At 33.8% G+C, this 27,116-nt stretch overlaps 2 protein-coding genes across 2 annotated transcripts; one reads left to right on the top strand and one right to left on the bottom strand.

Annotated features, from left to right (window-relative positions):
• Positions 1-3,055, top strand: LOC108476574 (60S ribosomal protein L19-1-like). Its single transcript, XM_017778814.2, has 5 exons — positions 1-263; positions 1,725-1,847; positions 2,168-2,481; positions 2,631-2,692; positions 2,786-3,055. The coding sequence occupies exons 1-5, from the start codon at positions 152-154 to the stop codon at positions 2,808-2,810; spliced, it is 636 nt and encodes a 211-aa protein (XP_017634303.1). The 5' UTR covers positions 1-151; the 3' UTR covers positions 2,811-3,055.
• Positions 3,056-4,724: 1,669 nt separating this feature from the next.
• On the bottom strand, positions 4,725-8,671 carry LOC108479797 (ethylene response sensor 1-like). The gene is made up of 6 exons (XM_017782592.2): positions 8,256-8,671; positions 6,664-7,593; positions 6,075-6,443; positions 5,706-5,972; positions 5,322-5,449; positions 4,725-5,168 (listed from the first exon to the last, which is right to left on the bottom strand). The coding sequence occupies exons 2-6, from the start codon at positions 7,567-7,569 to the stop codon at positions 4,925-4,927; spliced, it is 1,914 nt and encodes a 637-aa protein (XP_017638081.1). The 5' UTR covers positions 7,570-7,593; positions 8,256-8,671; the 3' UTR covers positions 4,725-4,924.
• Positions 8,672-27,116: the final 18,445 nt, after the last annotated feature.

The following is a 27,116-nucleotide window of genomic DNA, read 5'->3' as shown; positions in this document are numbered from 1 at the left end:
CAAAAATTAAAAGCAAGCAAGCAAGCAGACACCCTCCAAACCCTAGGGTTAGCGGTCATATAAATAAGCCGCTATCCCTTCTGCATTATCCTTCTTTGCTAACAGCAGTTAGCTGCACACCAAAGAGAGGGTGAGAGAGAGAGAGAGAGAGATGGTATCGCTTAAGCTCCAGAAACGGCTCTCAGCGAGCGTTCTAAAGTGTGGAAAAGGAAAGGTTTGGCTCGATCCAAATGAAGTCAACGAGATCTCCATGGCCAACTCTCGTACGTTTTCCTCTTCTCCTTCACTTTTTTTACTGACTCGAGTAGTATAGCTTCCGTAATAATTATTTTTAAGTTGAGGTATGATTTGGACTTGATTTCGCATCGTTTTGTTGGTAAATAGTGAAAACGAAGCAAGATGTTTTAAATTTTTAGGAATTTAATATCTGATTGCTGATGTAGTTTACATTTAAACTTCTTTAGGCTGCCTTTGGTACCGCTTTTTTCACCAGTGAGTTTCAGTTGGGTTACCCAACCTCACTCAACTGCTGTTTGGTTCACCAGTCCAGTGCAGTGAAATTTCATTTCAATCTCACTGCTGGTGCTGAAACGGGACTGAAGCTTTCAGCAGCAATTAAAGGCAACTGGGAAAATAGGCATATTTTTATTTATTTTTTTACCATTTTATCCTTGAAATTTTGGCCTAATTTAATGAATCAATATTTGTAAAAATAATTTTGTATCATAACCTAATTTCTAGTAATAATGAAACTTGTTATGTCTTATGTTACTATATATTTTTTTATTATGTTACTATACATTTTTTTATTAAAATCATTCGTTTAGATACTTCAAAATTTGATCCAAGTATAATGTTTACTATTTACGAAAATAATATTTATCATTGTTATAAAAGAATATTTAACTATAAAAATTAAAATTATTATCATTTTATCTAATAAATAATTTAAATTGATTATATAATTCATTAAAATATTTATAATAAAATATTGGAAGATACATTTTAATATTTTATTAAATGAATTTATAAATTCACATATTTTAATAATTTTATATAAGTAAAATAATTTAAAAACTTCTATTATATATCAATTCTAATCTAATGTCCTCAATAGTCATTTTTTATTTTCACTTCACCGCTACAGTTGCGTTTGAATCCAAACACACACTCCATCGCTATTTCTAATCTCACCGCTACAGTATCTAATCTCACCGCTACAGTAACTAATTTCACCGCCACTGCTATTTTTAACCTCATCGGAGGTAAACACACCGCCCGTCCAAACTAAGCCTTAGTGATTTATAACAGTAAAGTGTTATATAGTTCACTTAGATGAGCTTTGGCATATATACAATTTGATTTTTTATTATGCTATTATTTATTTGTTTGCTTGTGAGAGAAAATATTTTCAACTAAAGCATATAGCGAATGCTACTTTAATTGACTTGAGATTTCCTGCATGTGAAGATTAAAATTTCAGATTAGTCGTTGAATGCTGTACAAGGTTAAATCGTTGTTTTCTCCTCTGATATTTTTTAAGAAATTTTTTTATATTTTACTAGCTGTAATTCTGAACAATTAGTAGCAAGTTGAAGTTGATGTAATCTATTATAAGAGATTGAATAGTCTATGGATTTGGTAGTTTGTTTGTAGCTTAGCACAAAAAATGATTCCTTTATTGTTTTTGGTTATAACCGTGTTCATATTTGGTTTGCATGCAGGCCAGAATATAAGGAAGCTAGTTAAAGATGGTTTTATCATCAGGAAGCCAACCAAGATTCACTCTAGGTCTCGTGCACGCCGCATGAAGGAAGCCAAGAGAAAGGGGCGTCACTCTGGTTATGGTATGTCTTCTTTATGTACTTTATGATGGTTAGATTTAACGGGAGAAGTTATTTACTGATGCAGGGTAGGTAGCTTGAATTACTTCATTACATGCTTGCAGATTCTGTATCATGTAGAAATCATATTATATTCTTGTGTCTTGATTATGCATCATGTTTTCCAAGTTACAATGTCCAAAACCATTTTATTAATAGATTAAATGAAGTACTGGAAGGATTCTTAATCATGTGAGGAATCTTTTGTTAGCCATCAAAAACTTTGATTGTTGGAAATTTGTGTATATTGATTAACTGGGTCTTAACTTCCACGCTGATTTTAGGTAAGCGCAAGGGTACAAGGGAGGCAAGGTTGCCCACAAAGATCTTGTGGATGAGGAGGATGCGTGTTCTGAGACGCTTGCTCCGCAAGTATAGGGAATCAAAGAAGATTGACAAGCACATGTACCATGACATGTACATGAAAGTCAAGGGTAACGTGTTCAAGAACAAGAGAGTTCTCATGGAGAGCATCCACAAATCTAAGGCTGAGAAGGCCAGAGAGAAGACGTTGGCTGACCAGTTTGAAGCTAAGAGGGCTAAGAATAAGGCAAGCAGGGAAAGAAAATTTGCTAGGAGGGAAGAGCGTTTGGCCCAGGTAAGAACTTTTGTACCGTAACGATTTTCGTACTGTTATTTTAGTAAAAAAAATTGAAATTCTGTAGTCTTATGGTACAGTTCTTATCATGATTGGTTATCTTTTATGTAATTATGGATTAATGTACAATTTTTTTTTCTTCTCTTTAGGGACCTGGAGGAGGAGAAAAGCCAGTTGCAGCACAGCCTGCGGCAGCTGTGCAATCAGCCGTGTAAGTACCATCTTCGAAATAGAATTTATTTTGGTAAAAGGATCAGTGTTTTTAAGTAATATGATTTCGTTATCCCATTGTTTGAACTTTCAGGGGTTCCAAGAAGTCAAAGAAGTAAAAAAAAAAAAAAACAAAAAAAAACAAAAAAACAAAAGTAAGATTTCTTACTGAAGAGTACTGATCGAACGTGACTTTTAGATATTTAGTAATGTCTTAAGTAATTTTGTTGAGCCAATGTTGTGTTTTTTTGGGTTGATATGAACTTTTGTTCTTTTAGGCGGATTAAGCTTTAAATGTTTATTATTATTATCAGTTTACTGATTTGTTTTTTTTTAAATTACATGATATAATGTTGTGTCGGAATTAATCTTAGTGATTTTCAATATCACTCGTAATAAATCTGAAAAATGTTCACTGCAGTGGACACTAAGGTGGCTGAAAAGCTTTTATTATGATTTAATCAAAATAATTTTTATCATTATATTAAAGCGCGTCTATATGCCATTAAAATAATAGGAGGCAATTTTATATTTTTGTAAAAATTATTGATAGTAAAATTTTTATAACATTATTTTGTTTACTGTGAAAATAATCAGATCACTAATAGAATATAGTATTGATATAAAATGTTTTATATTTCATTAATGCATAAACAATTGGACATGTAAGATTGTATCAAAGGCTGATTTCGGTTGTTTTTATTTATTTATATATTTTTTTGAACTAGAACTATTACCTGGCTTGAGCTATTTGTTGGTTTTACTTATTCGCCTATTTTTAGATGAAAGAATGAATTTATAATTACATGTATGTTTATGGACAGTTAAAGATAATCTAAATTTGAATTGTTAAAAAATTATTTATAGCTTCATTGCAGTTCTTCAAATAAGAATGTTGATTTTATTTTTTAAGTATACTAAAATATTTAAATTTATATATTTTATGAATAAATAAATATTTAGTTAGGTTCAATTCGTGGAATTGCTTTCTACGTGGGTGGTGTGGCTGATTGAGCCCTCTTGTTGGCTCCTCTCATTGTCTTCGGCGTTGTTCGCTCTAGTTAAAGACAGACTTTAAAATTATAATTATCATATTTATTCTCATGATTTATTTATTAACATATTTTGGTTGAATTTATTTATTAATATGTAATTATAATTATAACTAATTGGTGATGTAATTGTTTTTCATGAGTTATTAATTATTACAATATGATTTATAAATTTATTTTGATGTCATATATAAATTTATAATAAAATATGAATTACTATAATTTATCAAAATTTTATGAAATTTGTAATAAAAAAAATTACCGAAGGAACTTTTAAAATAATTTAGATATTTTAGTAAATGTGCCGTTAGGTATCCGTACATTTCATTAGTTAAATCTTACGTTTTAATTAAATGAATTAAATAAGATACTATTTTAATCAAATGAATTAAATAAGATAATGTAATATTATAGACATTTTACCATGTAATTTATGATTTTGAGGCTTACTTGATAGATCAAAAATCAATTGACAATTGGGGTGACGTAAGAGAGAATTGATTGAACTATGAACAAGTAAGAATCAAGATAAAAATCAGTAATATTTTATTAATAATTTTTAAAATTTTATTTAATTAAAATCAAAGTGACAACGTCAATAACTTAAACTATTTCTTGATCCATCGTTAATCTAATTTTAAAAATCATGTCTCTAATTTTACCTTCTCATAATTTTATTATAGAGCGTAATTTTACATCTTTTGAACCAAGCGTGACACAATCTAAATTATATAATATTACTAAGTTTGATATCATGACACGACACTCCATCCATGAAAATATAGAAAATAATTTTGAAGAATATAAGTAAAAGGCGGATTTTTTATATATAAAAGTTGAAGTAATTCCTTGAAAACGAAATAAATAGTTCTATTTATAATTTTCAAAATTTACATTTTAATATTTTCATTTAGAGTTACTAATAAAAATACCGGTTCTAAATCCTTTATCTTCCAAAAAAAAAAAAAGAAAGAAATCTCCTTTATGGTTAACTGACCACCTTCATTCAACACCTACATGCTATCGGGGGAGATTGAATAATAAATTGAAACATTCAGTTTTAAACAGCACTGCTCACCTTCTATCATCCAACAATAAGATAATGCAAAACTATAACACAATTTTTTTACTTGCCTTTCTTTTATTTTTTTTTAAACGTTGTACCCCCACTTTTAATAGTTTTAAAGACTTCTTTGGTATCGTGCATTAGCTGAAACACCACCATCGTTCTCTCTTGATATAGGTTTTTGTCCACTCAGATCTGCACTTCCATGATAAGCTCTAACACGAGACGAAACTTGAGGACGGATCAATGCATCGTTCGGGTTGTTACATATCCCGAGCCTTATGAGGAATGTTGCCGTGCTACCTTTGTTAACACCCTCGCTTTCCAACCATATGTGCCCTCCCATCAGATTCACAAACCTGGCTCAACATTTTAACAAACGTATAAAACTTTTTTATCTACTAGATTCTGTTTATTGTGGTATTGTTACATTTGATCCATTTAATAATAAAGCGACTAATTTAAACTAATCCCTATAATAAAAGGGGATGTTTAAGAATTTGTAGTTTTACCTTTTACATAAGGCAAGTCCAAGTCCAGCACCTCCACTATTTTGACTGGATCCACTGCGCTGTTGTGCAAATTTGGTAAAAAGAATTGGTATATCTTGTGGGAGAACACCACAACCAGAATCCTTAACCTGCCAGAATAGATGATAGGATATCAGCAAGAGAATCATGTGATGCAGCTAATAAAGCTCTTCAATAATCTCCGCATGGACAGTAATTCATTGAATTATATATCACAAACACTAGAAGATGGTCTTCAACCGGAAATCCTATATGGCATTATCAAAATTATAGCATTTGATAGCAATGGAAAATCGGGAGATGCCGTCAAAACTATAAACTGCGATCATAGTATGAAATATAAGTTTAACAGAAGCAGTCGAGAACCTGGACTCGTAAGTAGAAGTGGCCTTGACTTGACACTGGGTAAAATTCTGGAGGTCGCCAGTCTCTTAAAGACTCCGGTTTTGCAACTGAAGCTATAATTGAAACATAGCCCTCCTTTGTGAACTTCACAGCATTACCAACAATGTTCAAAATGGTTTGCATAAGCCGTTTCTCATCTCCAACAGCGTACATTGGCAAATCAGGTGCCAGGATCATAGTCATAGATAGCTTCTTTATGGATGCAATGGGCTTTATAAGATTAATGACCTAAATGTATGGAAATATGAACATTATTACTGAAATTGAACTGCAAAAGGCAAGATTATTTCCATTTTTATGCTAAGGAAGTACAAAATCATCATCACTTACCTCTTTGAAGATTCCATGAAGATCGAACATTCCAAAATCTAACTCTAGGCTGCCATCTTCAAGTCTAGAAAGATCCAGAACATCATTGATTAGTGTTGCCAAAAGGTTGCTACTCTTTAGCACTGTCTCAATCATAACTCTTTGTTCTGGAGTTAGCTCAGTCTCTAAAAGAAGTGAGCACAATGCAATAATTGCATGCATTGGTGTGCGCATCTCATGGTTCATTACAGAAAGGAAATCATTCCGTGCATGAATTGCCTTCTCAGCCTCTTGACGAGCCAAGTTTAATGCAACATTCTGATCCAGGAGCTGATCACGAGCCCGCATGGATTCCTCCAGAATAGCTGCATGCGAAAGAGCAACGGCGACCTGTACAAATATTATCATGATAAGAATCACAGTCTCTCAATAAGTAAATAAGTTTTCTAAATATAATAACAAGCAAGAAGATCAAATCCAGTGATTGAAGCTTTTTGAAAGTAAATTCATAAACTTACAGCCAAGTACAAAATTAAAACTGAAGGTCAGCATATCATTAAGACATCAAAGAAGCATCCAATGAAAGAAAGCACATAAATCATAAGATGACCTGGTCTGCCACAACTTCGACAAGTTCCAATTCATGGTCTCGCCATTTTCTGGCACTTTCCGTGGGGAGAATAAGAACCATAACTGCATAGCTTTTTGCAGAGAGTTCAGGCCAGTCATTAATTTGGAAATTTGAGAGATGTAGAAGGGGAACCCTAACAGCAACAACCTCTGGTGGCACATATCTTCCCACTAGAGGTCTGATCCTGGCTAGTGGGCAAGTGTATGGTATACGCATCGCTCGAGCACTATTGAAGACTTCATTGACCATGGGAAGATTTATTGGCACAGTAGATCCAACTTGTATTTGGTAATTGAGAGTATGAGAAAGTTGCAAATCCATACCGGTCCTTGATGGCATCCAAAGGGCACATTCCTCCAGACCCAAGGTCCTACCCAATTCAACAAGGGTAGTCTTCAATATCGTATGCCTGTCGAGCGTGCTTCTGATTTCATGAGTTAGCATCCTTACATGCCTTCCAGTTTCTTCCTGAGTGAGAATAAGTCCCATTTCCCTGTCAAGCTCCTCGGCTTTGTTCCTCAGAAATAATTCCCGAGTTTTAACACTCAACAGATCAGGAATAATATGTACAAGCATCAATGCAGTCGCACATGATACAATAGCACATGCAACCTTGGCAATGGTCATCACCATAGCAACAACTTTAGAATGCATAGTGAATGTCCACAAGTTTATAAAGTGTGTTGCCCCGCAAAGAATGATAAAAGCACCAAATTGCATAAGCACCCATCGATAAGGGAAGAATGCAGATTTCTGAACAAAATAAATAAGCTCTAATGGAATTGAGAAATATGCAAGTGCGATTAAAACATCCGATATATATTGATATTTAACAAGCAATTCTTCAGGTGGCCACTGTGAGTCAATACAATCACAAGTCTCCATTGTGTGACAACAACCGCGCTAAATCTGACCAAAAAAAAAAATCAAGAAGAAAATGTTATAAATAAAGTACAATGCGAAATTTACATAAACTCAGTGATCTCATGACAGATTTTCTTATCTTAATAAGATGTTTTTTCAAAATTTATACATTCATATTTGACAGAATATTGCGCTACATTAATAGAAAAATAAATCAATGAAACGATAAGATTCCGTTAGAAGTTTTTCTTTTTAGTTTTCCTACACAAACATTAGCATAAGATTCCATCACAACTTTTTTTTTTTTAAATATGCTTTTTTTTTCTATAAATATTCTTCATCGCTTCTCCATCTTTATAAATAAAACGAAAAGAAAAATATAAAAGCCAGGCAACAATTCAACGTTCGGCCTTCTGAAGAGAATTTGTTCTTAATAGTCTTCCTAAAAGGCGACACAGCTACTCAGTAATCACATCACTGTAATATTAATTATATGATTTTTTTTTCCATGAAAACATTTTCCCTCGAACCAAACACAACTTAAGAAACAAAAATCACTTAAACCGCATATAAAAGAAACATAATTTACATCTTATAGTAAATAAAAAAAGCATTTAAATCTGAAAGTTTAATCTACAAAGAAACATGAACTAATAGAAAAAAAAAAAGAAGAAGAAAAAAAGATAATGGAAATGTAAATGGATTACCACTGCTAATGAAGATAGAAGAAGAGGATGAACCGCAAGAGATCAGTTGCAGAGATAAAGCGCGTGATCCAGCCGTCCATTAATGAGGCTTTTTTTTTTTAAATGTTTGGCCGATGTTTAAGCCTCTTTGTTTTTGATGTTGTTAAACTTGCCACTGAGAGAGAAGAAGAACCAGTAAAAAAAGGTTGGAAAATGAGTAAAGTGTTATGGGCAGCCAAAAGCCGAAAGAAAAAAAAAAAAAAAAAATCCTTCACGGACAAGGGAAGGTGACGCACGAATTCAAATGGAAATTTTACACGTGCGGTTACTGTGTTGGAGTTTCCTTTTCAGTAATTTATTTATTTTTGGATCTTACTCGCACGTGTGAGTTTTTTTTTTTTCTTTGGGGTGGGGAGGTGGGTGGTGATGAAACCCATATATATAAGATTGGGAACTTCACTGGTAATCATCGGGCTGAAAATTTATGTATTACATTTTATTTATCATTTACAATCCTATAATCTATTTATGTGTGCTATAATTTGTAAGATGAGTAATTTCTAAAAATAGTCATTTTTCTTACTTTATATTATATTTTAATTATTTATGTTTGAAGTATTATGTTTTAGTCATTTACGTTATCGTTTTGTTATAAAGTGGTCACTTTACCGTTAAGTTTCATTATCTCTCTAATGACGGTCCTATGTGACAGTTCAAATGAGTTTTAAATGCTACATTGGATGTTCTACGTGGCAATCCAAATTAAATTTATTTAGTTAAAAACCTATTTTCATCTCAGTAACTAAATATCCAAATTGGCATTTAAAATTCATTTGGACTGTCACGTAGGATTGTCGTTAGGGAGATAACGGAGTTTAACAGTACAGTAACCACTTCGTAACAAAACGATAGCATAAGTAACTAAAACGTAACATTTCAAACATAAGTGACTAAAATATAATCCGAGACAATAAAAGACTAATTTTATAGTTTACCCTTTGTAAGATCTCTCATGAATTAAAATGGTATTGAATGGAAAGAATTTTTAGAAGGACCAAATTCAAAATAAATGGTCGGTATTCATAGGAATAACTTCAAACTATATGTTCGCTATTGATTTAAAGGCTATTACTTTTTAGATTTTCAATGGATTCGAGCATGATTAGATAAATAATATGTGTATGATTTAATTTTATTAACAGTGTATCAAATAATTAATTTTTAAATTATAGTTAATTTTTAGTTTAAAATTATACAAATAATGAAGATTGGTGCTTAAATCTTGTTGTAAGGTTTAAAGGTGTTGAGAGCATGCAATGGGCATTGAGATGTTTACAAGACTTTTGGACAGATATGAAGGATTATAAAAGAAATTGAGTAGAGTTTTGATTAACGGGGAAAGGCTTAAGAACTTTCTTAACAACGATAGGAATTTATATTCAAGAGGAGCGGTTTGATGTGAGTTCGTCAAAAAATCTTACTTTATAAGTTTAACGATAGTGTAACAGATGATTAGATTTAAGACTTGTCTGAGTTAATATAATGTGACAATTATCGTTAAATTTAATGCTAGAAAATAATGGATGAATGAGATTTAAGATTTATGCTGGTAACCTTTAGTTTATGCAATAGGTCATGTCTTTTTTAAGTGAGTGGTTTTAACTAAGGCTAATGTGAGATAAAACCTTTTTAGACAAACTATTTTTGAAATTATGTATGCTAATGTAACAAGTTTATTTCATAATTGTGGATGGTGAGATTGATTGTGATGTAGTTAGAAATAAAAATGATGATGATATGAGTAGATGGAGTCCATATTATTCCATGAATCAAGGGACATACACCCAATACATATTATTATAAATAAATTCTAGTGGAGATATTTCATAATTTTGGTAAGTTTAAAACTATTAGAAACATGATATATTTAAATTAATATACTTTATTATATATACACATGATATTCATATTTAATAACTTTTATTGCATTATAACTAAACGTGTGTGCACAAATTTTCACAAACTTTGGAAAGGGTGGAAACGTATGATCTTGCCTACAGAAATGTAAGACAAAGTTCCAATGCACAGCCAGTAGCAGCTAAGAGAGCGGATTTGATTATATCAAGTATTAATTTTATTTTAGTTTTTCATTTTTATCTTCTAACTAATATTTTTGTCGAATAATCTTAAAATAAATGAAAAACTTCATTTTTATTATTAACTTTGCCAATGTGATTTTATATGGTAGTCCACGTGATTAATTAATTTTTAAAATTAAAAGTATGATAATTTTTTGCCCTTCAATTATACAAAAGAATTATTTTAACTTTTCATTTAATTTTTGTCTCTTTTAACTCTTGAACTTGTACCTCTTATTAAATCATCCAAAATGAATAATAATTAATGTTTGTTAACTGTTCTAATGTGGCATGCACATGAGTTGCCACGTAAATAACACATCAATATTTAATTAATTTTTATTTTTAAAAATATTTTACAATTAATATAATTTTAAATTTTTAAAATAGTTTTTATAGGTTTTAATTTTTTTAAAATTTAAAATTAATTAAAAGCAAAAAAGTTAATTTTTCTATTTGTTTTAGGGTGATTTGAAAAAATGCAAATTTAAGAGCTAAAAGAGACGAAAAATTAAATAGAGAGTTAAAATAACTTTTTTTTGTAAAGTTGGAAGGCCAAATAAGTTATTATGCCAAAATTAAAAATATTTAAAAGCATTTTTAATAATTTTAATTTTTAAAATAATTTTAGAATTTTAAATTAAAAATTAATTATTGATGTGACAACCCACGTGTATGCCACATCAGTGAAATTAACAAACGTTGTTAACTTTTCCATCCATTTTGGGATGATTTAATAAATAGCACAAATTTAAGTGTTAAAGAAGATGAAAAATTAAATGAAGCACTAAAATAATTTTTTATAAAGTTGGAAGACGAAATAAGTCATTATATTATTATATTAATAATTATTGTATTCATTGACACATTTAATGGTAGTGGAGAAACTGGATTAAATTATATTAGTAATTGTCATATTCATTAGGCTCATAAAAATAATATTTAAAATAATTTAATAAATTTTAACATAATTATTATTGTAACATTATTTATGACAATGCGATTATCGTTTATAATTATTTAAGATTTAATAATTTTAATTTATAGCTTTTATGATTTTGTTATTTATTTTAAGATTAAAAATATTGAAATTTACTTTTTTAAAAAAATAGATATTCTTACCATTCATGCATCATGGGAAATAATGGCGGAGTCAGAATGTTAATTTTAAAGGGGCAAGCTAAAATTAGACGTATTACATAATAATCGATTTAAACATATAAATAATCAATTTTTGAGAGGGTTATAATATATATACAAAAGGAGAAATTATAAAAATCTTAAACCTTTGGAGGTCTACTTATATTTTTTAGAGGACTATAGTATATCTATAAAGGGCTAAATTGTAAAAATTTTAAACCTTGAGGGGCCATGACCCTTGGGCCTCTACTAGGCTTCGTCATTGATGGGAGATTCTTTATAGTGGTTATAATTGTTAGAACAAAGTTAGCAGCAACAATATACAAACAACTATACATTTGCTTAAGAACAAAAATGAAACCGAGAGCAAGAGAGAGTGAACTTGAGCACACACTTGGATGATAAAATCAAAAGATTCATCATCTATTTTTTGAGAACTAAAATACAAAGTTTATAAGTCAAAATGACTATTACCTAATGAGCTAACTACTCCCACTAATCTACTAATACAAGATTGAATTACAAACACAAGTAAGTGACATATCGCCTACTACATCAACTTCAAATCAAAAACAAATCCTACTAACTTTGGCAACAAGTTGCAAAGTAACTAAACTAAGTTACATTGAAACAAAAAGTCAAAATGAACTGAATTAGCTGCCGCCACCAATTACGCTTCAAGTGCGACTTGCTTTCAATCTTTCTTCTTTGGTTCTTTGTTGCAATGCAGCCAAATCTCAACACTCCTCCTTGGACTGTATGCAACAAACACCAATAGATTTCCTTAAAGCTTCAAATCGCACAAGACCAAGTGGCTTTGTCAAAATGTCGCCTAACCGATCCTTTGAACAGCAATGCACTAAGCTAACTTCTCTGGATTGCTCAGCTTCTCGAATAAAATGGAACTTGATTTTGAAATGCTTGGTCTTTCCATGAAAGACCGGATTCTTGGCTATTGCAACTGCCGATTGGTTGTCAACCAAGATCTCAGTAGCATCAAGTTGCTCTTCATTTAGATCACATAGCAACTTCCTAAGCCAAATGGCTTGATTTACTGCTGCTGCTGCTGCTATATACTCTGCTTCTGCAGTTGATTGAGCAACAGTCTGTTGCTTCTTCGAACTCCAACAGAACACACTTGAGCCAAGGGTATAAAAGTACCCCGACGTGCTCCTCATGTCATCGATGCAGCCAGCCCAATCACTATCCGAATAACCAACTAACTTCAACTGTTTTTCTTTCTTAAACAATACACCAAGCCTCAAGGTTCCCTTGATGTATCTCAACACTCTTTTAGCAGCTTTGAAATGCACCATATTCGAGCAATGCATGAATCTAGCCAATAAACTGACTGCATGCATCAAGTCTGGTCTAGTTGCTGTCAAATAGAGTAAACAGCCAATTACGCTCCTATACTCCCTTTCATCAACCTTTTCATAATCACTAATGCTTGACAGCTTCTCACTTTGAGCCATAGGAGTGCTCACAGGCTTACAATTTTGCATGCCAAATTTATCTAGAATCTTCAAGGCAAATGCTTGCTGACTGATGAAAATCCCTCGATCGGATTGGTTTACTTCCATCCCAAGGAAGTAAGTCATAGTTCCCAAGTCAGTCATGTCGAATGCTTCTTGCATCTGTGCTTTAAACTCATCAATAATGACATCCTTGCTTCCAGTCACTAGCAAGTCATCAACATAAATCGAGACAATTAGCAATGTCTCCTCCTTTAACTTCTTCACAAAAGGGTAGGCTCACTCAAGCTTTTCTCGAACCCGAGCCTCGGCAGTAAGTATCGATCTGTCATACCGTGCTCTAGGTGCCTGCTTCACCCATACAAGGCTTTCTTAAGCCTATACACCTTATCTTCATGTCCTTGAACTTGAAAGCCATCGGGTTGCTCAACATAAATCTCTTCCTTGAGATAACCATTCAAGAAAGTCGACTTAACATCCAATTGATGGATCCTCCATTGCTTCATGCAGCTAAAGAAAGCGAAGCTTGATGGTGTCAAGTCTTGCTCTTGGGGCAAAGGTTTCTTCAAAATCGATTCCATATCTGCGACTATACCCTTTGACCACCAAAGCCTTGCCTTGTGCTTGTTCAATGACCCATCAGCATTGAACTTTGCTCTAAAGACCCATCGAACACCAATAACCTTCTTCTTTTCGGCCTCTTAACCAAATCCCAAGTCCGATTCTTTTGAATCATGTCCAATTCGCCTCCATAGCTCTCTTCCAATTCATGTCCCTACTGCTTCCTCGTAGCTAGAAGGCTCCACAATGGCCACATTGCATCTCCGATAGACATCAAGAATGGATCTAGTACCTCTCACGGAAGATCATCAACATTGCCATCGATAGGATCACTTTCACTAGTTCCAAGTTGCCTTCATTGAATCTTCTTCAAGTCGACATGCATTCGAACCATCCAGCCCAAGTCCTCTCTTCATCAAATCTGATGTCTCTACTCACCAATATCTTCCTTGTTGAAGGATCATAGACTCTATAACCTTTCTTGTTACTGCTATAGCCTACAAATATGCAAGGAACAGACCTCTTCTCGAGCTTGGTCCTTCTTTCAGCAGGTACAAGGACATAGCACACACATCCAAAGATCTTCAAATGAGACACTGTTGGCTTAAGTCCATGCCATGCTTCAAGGGTGTCTTGACTTTGACAACATGTGTTGGAAGCTTGTTGAGCAAGTACACTGAGCTATTGATGACCTCACCAAAAGAGTTGGGAAGCTTGCTTTGAAACAAGCAAGCACCTAGCCATATCCATCACAGTTCTATTCTTCCTCTCACACACTCCATTTTGTTGAGGAGTGTAGGCGTGGTCGGTGATGTTGGATCCCTACCGCTCACATAGCCTCTTGAATCTCTCGGACAAATACTCACCCCATTGTCATCCTTAATGTTTTGATCCTACATCCAACTTGGTTTTCACCAAAGCTTTGAACTTCAAATGCTTCAAACACATCGACTTGCTTTTGGAAGAAAATCCAAGAAAATCTAGTCGATCATCAATGAAAAGGACAAAGTACTTACTCCCATTCAATGAAGGAGTCTTCATCGGCCACAAATGTCGAATGCACTAGCTCAAGCTTCTCTCGAGCTCTCCGTGCTTGATCGACAGAAATGGCTTTCTTGCTTGCTTGCCAAGTCGACATACATCACAAACACCTTCTAATGGCTCAACCTTGGTCATATCCTTTGCCAAACCAAGTCTATGCAACAGATCGAGTGACTTGAAGTTAACATGGCCTAGCCTCTTGTACCATAGACCAGCACTCTCACTCTGGCTCGAATAAGCCTTCTTCTCAAGTTGGCTAACATCCAACATGAAATATTTGTCAGCCATAGGAACTGTGGCAGTTTCTTGCCCAAGAAAATCCTTGATGACACAAGAACCATTCTTAAAAATCAATGAGTAGCCCTTCTCAACCAACTGACCAACACTTAACAAGTTCTGATCAATATCGGGCACATACAAAACATCTGAAATTAGCTTGTTACCCGAACTAGAGCTGATTAACACATCTCCCTTGCCTCTAGCTTCAATCAGGTTTCCATTCCCAATCCTGATCCTCGAGCTGAAACTCCTATCAAGTTCTTTAAACAGACTCACATCAGCTGCCATATGATGCGAGCAGCCACTATCCACTAGCCAACTGCACTTGGCTCTGCTCGTGGTTGTAAGGCAAGATGCACTGAAGACATGCTCCTCCTGAGCTGGAACATCTTCAACAACCTGTGCCTGATCTTGTTGTGTTGGTACTTTGCCTTTATTCCTGCAAAGCTTCTCAACATGACCAAATTGTTTGCATTTCCAACATTGAACATCTGGTCTTCTCCAACAGAACTTCTCTGAATGTGTGGTCCTCTTGCAGTGAGTGCATGGTGGGTAACTTCTCCTGCTTGAATCTCTTCTCGACTTCTCCTTTTTCTCAAGCCAAGGCTTTTTGCCTTTCTGACTTGAATTGGAGCTCTCTCTGGCCTTTGCTTGGAAGGCCCCCTCAGAGTGCTCTTCTTGCCTATTGGCCCTCCTCTGCTCCAAGGCATAGAGTGAATTCACAAGCTCAGACAAAGAAATAGTGGTAAGGTCTCTCGAGTCCTCTAATGAGGAGATTTTGGACTCAAACCTTTCTGGAAGGGTAGTGATCACCTTCTCAACAACCCTGCTTTCAGCAAAATCATCACCAAGCAATCTGATACTGTTGACAGTGGTCATAATTCGATCAGAATATTGCTTGATAGACTCAGCCTCCTTCATCTTGAGGTTCTCGAAGTCTCTCCTCAAATTGATCAACTGTTGCTGCCTGGTCTTCTCAGACCCCATGAACTCTTCCTTCAACCTGTCCCAAGCTTGCTTAGGTGAGTCACATGCCATAATGCGAGTGAAGATCACGTCAGACACTCCATTTTGCAAACAGGCCATAGCTTTTGGCTTCTTGGCGTCTCCTCAAGATGTCTTGCCTCATCCGAGCAATGGTGGGATTGGCTCTCAAGGGAGGTGGCTCGGCATCATTCTCCACTACACTCCACGGATCATGTGCCTGAAGATAAGTCTTCATTTTACCACCCAAATGTGGTAGTTCTCACCAAGTGAAAACAGGTGGTGGAGGAGTGTGAAGCTCATCCTACAAAGAACAAGTTCAACAGCTTCGGTTTCCTACTTTCTTAAGCTTAAAATCTCAAACAACAAACAACAAGAGAAGGCCCTCAAAGACTTAGGCTCTTGATACCATTTGTTAGAACAAAGTTAGCAGCAACAATATACAAACAACTATACATTTGCTTAAGAACAAAAATGAAACCGAGAGCAAGAGAGAGTGAACTTGAGCACACACTTGGATGATAAAATCAGCAGCATTCATCATCTATTTTTTTGAGAACTAAAATACAAAGTTTATAAGTCAAAATGACTATTACCTAATGAGCTAACTACTCCCACTAATCTACTAATACAAGATTGAATTACAAACACAAGTAAGCTGACATATCAGCTACTACATCAACTTCAAATCAAAAAACAAATCCTACTAACTTTGGCAACAAGTTGCAAAGTAACTAAACTAAGTTACATTGAAACAAAAAGTCAAAATGAACTGAATTAGTGCCGCCACCAATTTCGCTTCAAGTGCGACTTGCTTTCAATCTTGTCTTTGGTTCTTTGTTGCAATGCAGGCCAAATCTCAACAATAATGATGGATTATTCACTTATTTATGGTAATTATAAGGAGGTGATTAAAGGATTTGGTATTCATCGAATATGTTATTTATCTTGTTAAGACTTTAACTTTTGAATGTTCGAATAACAGATGGAATGATAGCTTTGGTGTAGTTAAAGTCGTTTGATTGATGTATTTAACTTTTGATTTAATCTCTTTAGTGCAGAAAATGAAGAAGCATTTTGTGCAAGAATATCATGTTTATCTATTTTACTGGTTTGGAGAACAATGGAGAAGTTTGGAGTGTCCTATCCTTGTCTCTTAAGAGTTTCGAAGATGATGGAAAGCTATTCTATAAAAAGATTTACTTGAATAGTTTTTAGGATAATTTATGAAGATAATTGTTGGCATTTAAACTAGTGATAAGTTCTTATATCTTAGTTGCTTATCACGTTAAAGAAGAGCTCATAAATAGGCTGATGGTCGACTTTCTTCTTCAGCTGTCGATGTTGGTTGGGGCTATAATTGTTTATTTGTGTAAGGGTGATCCAGACAATTGTTAAATAAAAATCATTCTTTAAGCAAAACTAATTTAAGATTGGGTCTCTAATTTTGTTCAATTTCTATTCCAACATAAATTAGAAGGAAACTATTTTTTAAATGAATGTAAACCAAATTTTATTGTTCCACCAATAAGTTGAATATCATAGTTGGAACAAAGTGCAAATCGAAAGCTTTTCCATATCCGTTTTGGTACATGATTTATCTAATTGCATGTTGAGTCTTGATATGATATTTCTTAGGAATTATATTGATAATGTTTGGAACTCTATATGATGATCTCTAATGCTGCTATCGTTTTCTACTCTCTTCGATGATTGGTTAAATGCATGTTATATACTTCTACTTATGTTAGCCATATATATGGTGTTTCTTTGTTAGGTGATGCAATACTTGAGGGGAGGTGTTATTTTCTTTTGACAAAAAGGTACAAGTGTTGTAGCTATATGCTTGGACATTTTATTGGTTGGCATGGATTAACACAGGAGTTGTTTATTGGAACCATGTGTTGAAGGGAAAAGCTACTTTAGATGCCAAGTTGAAAGGCAAAAATGCAAAGAGAGGAATAAGATAGGCAAATCCTTTTACTGGGTCTGATCTGAGATTGAGAGTTACATATTCTGGCAATATGAAATGAACAAGTTTTTTTTTTTTTTTTTTTCAATTGATTGATATATTTGCAACCCCACATGCCCTTCTGTTGTGTCTTGTCTTTAAATCCCCCAATTGGAAGATTTTACAGTGAAATCATGGGATGGGAGTGGGACCACAGTACTCTGTATTACAAACTTAGCCCATATTCAATGCATTTGGATTTCTGGAGTATTCCTTTCTAATGTTTAATAATAATTTGTTGACTCCCTCTCTCGTCAATGCCACCAACAAATGAAAAAGAAACAAAGACGTATGCTCTAACCATTTTTGGATCATGACATTTGATTTGATAATCCCTATTCTCAACCCATGCGTATTAAGGAAAATAAAGGCAAAAAATTAAATATATATATTTTATGTTTATTATAATATATAACATACTCATTTATGTTGACGTGTAAACATGTATACGTTGACTATTTTATAAGTATTATAAAGGTCTTTATATTATGAATCAGATTATATTTTGTCTGTTCTACAAAAAATAGACATGTTTGTCCTTATACGTGAGCTCAAAGAGTAACTTAATCTTTTAGGTTAAAATTTTCATACATTTGTACTATTAAAAACTAGTGTGGATGATGAAATAACCATTGCCGAAACTATTTTTAAAAGTTTGAAAAAAAAACGGGGATCGACTTTAAAACATGGTATGGAGTCGCCACCAATCTTTTTTGGTTTAGGTGCAATCGGATCACCTAATAAATCATTTTATTAAAGTATGGATTTTGGCCTATGAAAAACTAAGAAACAGGTTCGGGAGTCGGTTACGTACAAGGAAATTAGCACCTTTGTATGCCCAAAATCGGTACCTAATTGATTAATTTATGTCCTAATGTCAAAAATTTGAGGAAAAATGTTAAAATACGATTCCTTTTAAAACATTCGACTAACTTAAATTGGACATTAAGCATTCTCTTGTTACGAAAGAATAAAATATCACATCCAGCACGTTAGAACATGACCTTTTAAACCCTCGAAACCACGACCAAGTCTTAATATCCAAAACTCAAGAATTTGAAAATTACAAAATGATACTCGACTATTTGGTCCAACGAAAAATTGAAACTCAACACGTTAGGGCACGATTTTTCGAATTTCCAAATATAGAACATTGCCTTGTCTTGAAGTTTAGAAAACACAGACGAAATTTTAAAGGGATATTTGATTATTTTGGATAGACAAAAAATCGAAACCCAGCACGTTAGGGCACGATTCCTCAAATTTCCAAACATCAAACATTACCTTTACTTTGGGAGATTTTCAAATTAACATTTGTAAAGCCGACTCAAAACACATTTTACTTAGTTCACATGTGGTACAAAACAATGGAACAAAAAAAAAGTGGCCCAAATGTGTTGGAGAATAAGGCGTAGTATCAAGCACAAAATAAATATACACGATTACAGCATTACATTGTTGAATGACAAAGATAACAATTCGAACATACAATTTAAAAAAAAAAACAATAATAATAACTTCCCAACACATTATATTCAAACAATATTAGTCAATCAAAACCAAATACATACACATATACATTTTATATTAATAATATAGCAAACTAATAAAATATAAAATAAATTTTGAATGATAATAAATGAATTTCAAATAAAATGGAGAAAAGGAAATTTGAAACCAATAAATATATATGATTTTAACCTAAATTATATGTACAAAAAAAAATTACAATGGGCTCATATGAGAGAATTTGAAGTAAAGTATGTAACAAAAGTAAGTATAATAATGCACGGATGAGTTTTAAAATAAATGTTACATAAAAAGACATACGAAATACCAAAATAATCTTAAACAAAATATATTGCCTCAAAAAACAATGACGTATAAAATAAAACTTGATAAAATTAATACAAAGGTAAAAGAAATGATAGATGAGGATGCTAAAAGCAACGTATCATAAGATCTCTAAAGAGAAGAATTACGTATAAACAAATTTAAAAAGAAAATATATATACGTGGATAAAAAGGAAAATATGAAATCAACAACATGTATGAAAAATAATGTATCGCATAATAACATATAAAATTTTCTAAAATAAATATTAAATAAATTTTGAAAACAAAAAAAGGACAATAAAGAAATTTTAAAATAGAAATTGTAATATATACAAATAGAAGAAGTCACAAGCTAAAACAATATATGGTTAATAAAATAGTATGCTAAAAATAATAATATATATAAAAAAAAGTATACAAAAATATAAACTAAAAAAACTCAATTGGAATAAAAACAAAGTTAGAAGAATAAATTATAAATAAATCAAATTGTTAAAACAGAATCAAGGACTAAAATTAAGCACGTGCAGACGACCGAGGATTGAAAATGCAAATGAACCAATATTCCAAAATGAAACGTTAAAACGCGGCCTAAATTACAGGAAAAGATTTAAAAAAAAAAACAAAGAACGTATAAATAAGGTCGAATTAAACATTGGCGCGAAAGTGGGGGACTAAATGAGCAAATCCCCCATTCATAGCCAAAACACGAGGACAAACTTTCTTCCCCCCCAAATGCTGTTTCATTTTATTTCTTGAATTAAAACCTGTTTTAATATTTTGCTTTAAAAAACCTTTTAACTTTTGTTTTTTTACAAAAAAAAGAAAACCCTAAATGCCTTGTATGTTTACTCATCTCCCTCACACTCCCTTACTCTCCAGCCAAAAGGCTAGTGCCTAGGCCCTCCGTTCGCGACCAGTGAAGGCCCGCAGACGGTGCGACTCTGGTAAGCTACTCCCGTTCTCCCTTATATTTTATTGTAAACCCAAATGAAAACAAAAAAAACATAGTAAATAGCAAAAAATCACCTTTGAAGTATATTTTTGATTGCTTTCTATTGATCTTTATATGTATTTTGTATACAATCTCTCTAAAAAAAAGGAAAAAAAACCCTTTACCATCAAAATTTGAAGCTTTATAGCCAAATAAAAATGGTTTCTTGCTATTTTTTTGTTCAAATCGCAGGTGGAGAAGGGCGACGGGGCATGGGTGCAAACGTGGAGCGGGGCACATGGCGGTCGTGCGTGGAGGTGCTGGTGTTGCGTGCGTGGAAGCTATCACGAAGGCAGCAGTGGCGCAAGGGACCCTTGCCCTAGGGTTTCCTGAAAACTATTAAGGAGATAGGCCTATCGGGCCTACTTTGATTTGGGTTAGGGGCCTATTTTATTGGGCTTGTTTAATGTAATTGGTTTTATTTTTTGGGGTTTATTATTTATTTTTGTTTTTATGTGTGTATGGGCTGTAATTGGGTATTTGGGCCTAGGCTAAAATTGGGTATTACAGCTGCTCCTCTTTGCTCATTGTTGTGTAACGAGAATGGAGCAAAGACTATAAAATGACCAATTTTGCCTGGGCCTGCTGAGTCTCGACTTCTTGATGCTTCATTTCTTCATATAGCCCTACTTTAACCCACTGCATCTTTAGGGGTATAGGAATTTTCTTTTCGATCTGCTCTATTACTGCTTGGGGAGATATGATCTGTAATCTTCAGCCTGCTCCACTACTGCTTAGGGAGATAAGATCTGTAATTCCCAACTAATTTCCCTACTGCTTAGGGGGATAAGGCTCACAGTCTTCAATCTGCTCCACTACTACTTAAGGAGATAAGATCTATAACCTTCAGCCTGTTTCCCTACTGCTTAGGGGGATAAGGCTCACCGTCTTGCTCCACTACTGCTTAGGAAGATAAAATCTATAATTTCCAGCCTGTTACCCTACTGCTTAGGGAGTTAAGGCTCACCGTATTTGATCTGCTCCACTACTGCTTAGGGAGATAAGATCTGTAATTTCTAGCCTGTTACCCTACTGCTTAGGGGGTTAAGGCTTGCTGTTTTTGATCTACTCCGCTACTGCTTAGGGAGATAAGATCTGTAATTTCCAGCCTGTTGAAATACTACTTAGGGGGTTAAGGCTTGCTATCTTTGATCTACTACTATTTAGGGGAGATCTGGCCGGTGGTTGAAATCTGCTCCAAAGTCGATACATGGAGATAAGACTCGCCATTTCTGATCTGCTCCATAGCCAATACATGGAGATAAAATCTGTAATTTTCAGTCTGTTACCCTACTGCTTAGGGGGTTAAGGCTCGTATCTTCAACCTACTCTCTTGCTACCTCAGAGAGATAAGGCCGATAGCTAAAATCTACTCTATAGCCGATACATAGAGATAAGTTCTGTAATTTTTAGCCCGTTACCGTACTGCTTAGGGGGGTTAAGGCTTGCATCTTCAACCTGCTCTCTTTCTACCTCAGAGAGATAAGGCCGGTGGCTAAAATCTTTTCCATAGCCGATACATGGAGATAAGACTTGTAACAGCCCATTTTTAGGGTTAATCGGAACAGTGGTTTCGGGGCCACCAAATCCGATGAGTAGGTTTGTAAATATTATATTTAATATTTATGAGTTAATTGTGATTTTAAAAATGTTTTTGATATTGTGATATTTGTTTTATAAGTGATTTATTAAGTTCAAGTGGTATGACCCTAAGGTTAAGTGGGTTTAGGAAATGAGGTATCGGGACCTAATTTATATAAACCGAGTCATAAATATTTTTATAAATATTTACGGAGTGGCAAAAAGATGGTATTAAAGTTTCGTTGAAAAATTTTATCGTTTCGATAGTTAATTAAGCAAAAAGAACTAAATCGCGTAAAATGAAAAAGTTACATTCTAATTGTTTAAGTGTTTATTTTCCATGATTTACTAAAGTATAAGTCCCTATTTATCAATTAAACCATTACTTTATGATAGTGGAGATTGGTGGTTTGGCATATATGAAATTATGTATTATTATAAAGGACAAAAGGTAAATGGAATATTAAAATGTATTAAATAAAAATAAAACATAAAATGGCCATGCAAATTTTATCTCTTGGCGAATATGGAGGAGAAAATAAAGCCATTGAAGCTTCCTTAGTTTCGCATTTGCATGAAGTGATTTAGGTATGTTTTGTGTTAGGTTTTGATAATTTTTATGTTTTTGAGATCGTTGCTTCAGTATTCTAGCTAGCCCGTATCTCTGATTTCAAAACTGTTAAAGTATTTGAATGTTGCCATTGTTGAGTGCATGAGTATTTTGATAGTTGATGATGGAAAATAAATTATTGTTGTTGGATATACATGTTTTGTAAAGTGAATTTTGGTAAAAATGTCAATTTTGGATTAAATTGTGAATTATTGAAATTATGTGGTTGAAAGTGTGAATAAATGAAAATATGGGCTGTTATGAAGTAGTAGTAAATTTGTCTAGGCATGGGTTTGGCAAAAAAATTGAATGAATTTAATTTTTCGAGCTTAGGGACTAAATTGTAAAGAATTTGAAATATCAGGGGCAAAAATATAATTTTGCCATAAAGTAATTTATGGGCTGTTTTAATACCATGAATATTCGGTTAAGCTTAATTATGGTTAAAAATAGTTAATTGCATTTTTTTGAGCTCAGTGACTAAATTGAATAAAAGTAAAACTTTAGGGGTAAAATAGTAATTTTACCAAAATATGAAATTGAGTTAAAATGAATAGAATATGAATTGTAATAGTTGAATTTGATTGATTAGATCAAGTTAAGCCTCGTACGAGTCTATATCGAGGGAAAAACGAAGTATCGGATTCGTCGATCTAATTTATCGTTACTGCGAACGAGGTAAGTTCGTATGCAATAAGCATTGTTAAATTTATGTTTCTAATGCTTTAATATCGTATAAATTGTATATACGTGAATATTTTAACGTCTGATGACATATCGACAAAATGTGGCACTTAGTGTGCGGGGCAATCAAATATGGTACTTAGTGTACGAAATATTGAGAATGGCACTTAGTGTACGAAATATTGAGAATGGCACTTAGTGTGCGAGATATTGAGAATGACACTTAGTGTGTAAAATATCGAATGATTCAAAGGGAAATTATAAATTGTGATTGAATGATTAAATAGAGCAAAGTGAACAGGTATACATGCTATATTATATAAATTGTTTATGAGACGACTTTATAATGGTGATATTTGGGCTTTGAGCCTAGCAAGCTTTAAGCTGGTGAATAATATTATCGGGTTTAAAACCTAGCAGGCTAAATGCCGGTGATTTGATAAAAGTCTAAGACTATGAGACCTTGTGTTAAATCGGCAATTGAATTTGTTCAATACATTAAGTTGGCCAGGTATGTGATATATTCTTATGCATGTTAGATCGATTGGAATTGAATCATGAGTGTGAAATGAGAAGCATAGGTGAAAATGCCTATGTCATATATGTGAGTAAGGGCAAAACCATCGTAAATTATCGATAAGGGTGGACTATGTGCGGAATCATCTTATAATTGCTAATTTGAACGATTGTGCGATTGTGTGCGAATCATTGAGCATGATGTATTGTATTAATATTATGCTTGAGTGAAATTATAGATATGTGATGAAATTGATTGGTGATATATATGTTTAAATAATGTGAATGCAAAGAATGTGTGAAAGAGTAAATTTGTAATAAATCTGCTTGGGACAGCAGCAGTAACGTGATTTTGGAAAATCAGCATAAATTGTTGGAGTTGAGTTAGAAGCTGAATAAATTATTTAATTAAAGCTTAATGAGTCTAGTTTCTTATAAAAGAAACCGTGTAAGCAAAAGAATTGCTGATAATGAGATATTTGAAGTGGCGTGAGATAGAGTCAAATGACTTCGGGGTCCCCTGTTCTGTCTTTAGAAAATCATTATAATTTGTACAAAAATGGTTATAAGATAAAATTTATATGCTTAGACTCCTTAATGAGTCTAGTTTCAAATGAAATCAAATAGAACATATTTTGAATTCTGTACAATGAGAAATTTGATTCGTAGTGAAGAGTGGTCAGATTAGTCAAATAGTGAAACAGGGGAAACTTTAAGAAAAATCTGGTATTGATTGGCCAAACCTAAAATTATGAAAATTTTATGGATGGAAGATATATAAGTCTATTTTCAAGGAAAATTAATGGAAATTGATTTTGAGTTTTGTAGCTCCAGTTATAAATAATTTAGTGACTATTGCTCAGGAAGACAACTTGTAGTGAATTTGTGATTATGTTGTAAACATTGATAAAACTTGTTAATGAGTTGCTTATTGTTTTCTTATGAACTTACTAAGCGTAAAGCTTACTCCCCTTTTCTTTCCCATATTCCCTAGGGTTTCCAGGTTAGCTCGGGTTGGAGGCCGTCAGAGATATTATCACATTGTCAAGTCTACGCTATCGGCGTAAATAAATCTTAGTGTTTCGAGTCTATGGCATGTATAGGGTTGTAAAGTTGAGTAAGTAAATGATACAAGACTAAGATATTGGTAAATATTTAATAATGCCTCATGAATATTTTGGGCCTTGTAAGCCCGATTAAAGGATAATATACGTGTGTATGAAAAGTTTAAAATTGATCAAAAATTTTTACGGTCTGGTTTTATATAAATGGATGAGTTTAAATCTGGTAGCACCTCGAACCCTGTTCCGACGAGGGATACAGGCGAAGGGTGTTACATTTTATTGGTATCAGAGCCATGGTTTAGTCGGTTCTAGGACTACCATGGCGTATGTGAGTCTAGCTGTACATGCCATATTTGACCTGCAATAGCGTGATATCTCCTAACTCTGACGAAATTTTTTTGAATAGGACAGATAAGTCTTTCAATCAAGCTAACTTTAATAGTATAGAATATGTACCCAGATGTTCGAATGAAATTTTGTTCTATACTGATTTGATTAAATTAAAGTTGGCTCTGAAATGTTTAAGTGTTCATGAATATATGAATCCAAAGTTAAATGAAATGATATGTTCAAAGCGCACATATGTGATGTTTTATAGACTTGGTTAAGCCACTTCAATGTGCAACAACAAGTGAACATAGGCACTGTGTGTGTGAGTTCCGTAATCGAGCACTGTGTGTGCGAGATCGGTTGTTGAGGCACTGTGTGTGCGAGTTCCATAACCAAGCACTGTGTGTGCGAGATCGGTTGTTGAGGCACTATGTGTGCGAGTTTCGTAACCGAGCACTGTGTGTGCGAGATCGGTTGTTGAGGCACTGTGCGTGTGAGTTCCGTAACCAAGCACTGTGTGTGCAAGATCGGTTGTTGGGGCACTAAATGTAGCACCCCAAACCCGGCCCAGAAGTTATGGCCGGATCCAGCATGCCACATCAAAAACGTAAAAAAAAAAATTCCATTCTAAGTCTAGAAAATCGTACTTGATGTTCAAAAGATTAATTCATTAAGGGTTAAAGTGAATGGAAGCTGTGCACCAGGTAGGAAACCGGAAAAGAGGTGGTGAGTCCATCGGACTGCTTAAGTACCAACCTCCCTTCGGATCCAATCCTAGACATGCATACCGCCATTGCCACACCTTAACGTCATGGATATTTCTAGGAAACCGATTCGATTAAGTCATTTTTAGGAAAAGTGATTAATTTTGGAAAATACTTTCATTGCGGAAGCTTTGCTTGTTGTCGTGTTATTTTGAAATCAACTGTTGTTTTTGAAAACGCGCCCTAAAGCTATCTAATTTCAACAGTTAAAATAAGTATTACCTATCTTAGTAATACATAATAAAACCATCAAAAATAAATAAGCGGCTTTATTACATTTAAAAGCCCAAAACCTCAAACGTAATTAAAAGATGTCTAGTTCACCGAAGAAAATCCAACTTTCGAACGGTGGCCACTCCAATTCCCTCACGCTCCAAGCCCACTATGGTTGGGGATTTCTGCGTGGATGAAAATAAAAGGGGTGAGTTTGGGGAAACTCAGTGTGTAAGGAAAACCCATTCAAAGCCCAAGTCAGCTCAAGCCTATTGGGCCTAAGCCCATTCAGGTAACAGTGGTACTAGGCCAGAGCCCTTTTCAAATTACAATAAACTGGGCCGTAGCCCCTTATTCAGATAACAGTATGGCCCATAGGCCCATTTCAAAATACATGCAACATCAATAACATATGCAAGCCCATTTATGTGCATAGTGGTCTTGGGCGAGCCCTTTTCATTATAATAAACGGGCCTTAGCCCTTATTCAGATAACAAGATGACCCATAGGCCCATTTCAAAATACATGCAACATCAATAACATATGCAAGCCCATTTGGGTAACAGTGGTACTGGGCCAGAGCCCTTTTCAGATTACAATAAACTGGGCCTTAGACCCTTATTCAGATAACAGTATGGCCCATAGGCCCATTTCAAAATAC

Source organism: Gossypium arboreum, chromosome 12 (genome assembly GCF_025698485.1).
Source record: "Gossypium arboreum isolate Shixiya-1 chromosome 12, ASM2569848v2, whole genome shotgun sequence".
NCBI lineage: Eukaryota > Viridiplantae > Streptophyta > Magnoliopsida > Malvales > Malvaceae > Gossypium > Gossypium arboreum.
The sequence above is the reverse complement of the archived record's forward strand: the minus strand, read 5'-3'. Positions and strand labels throughout refer to the sequence as shown.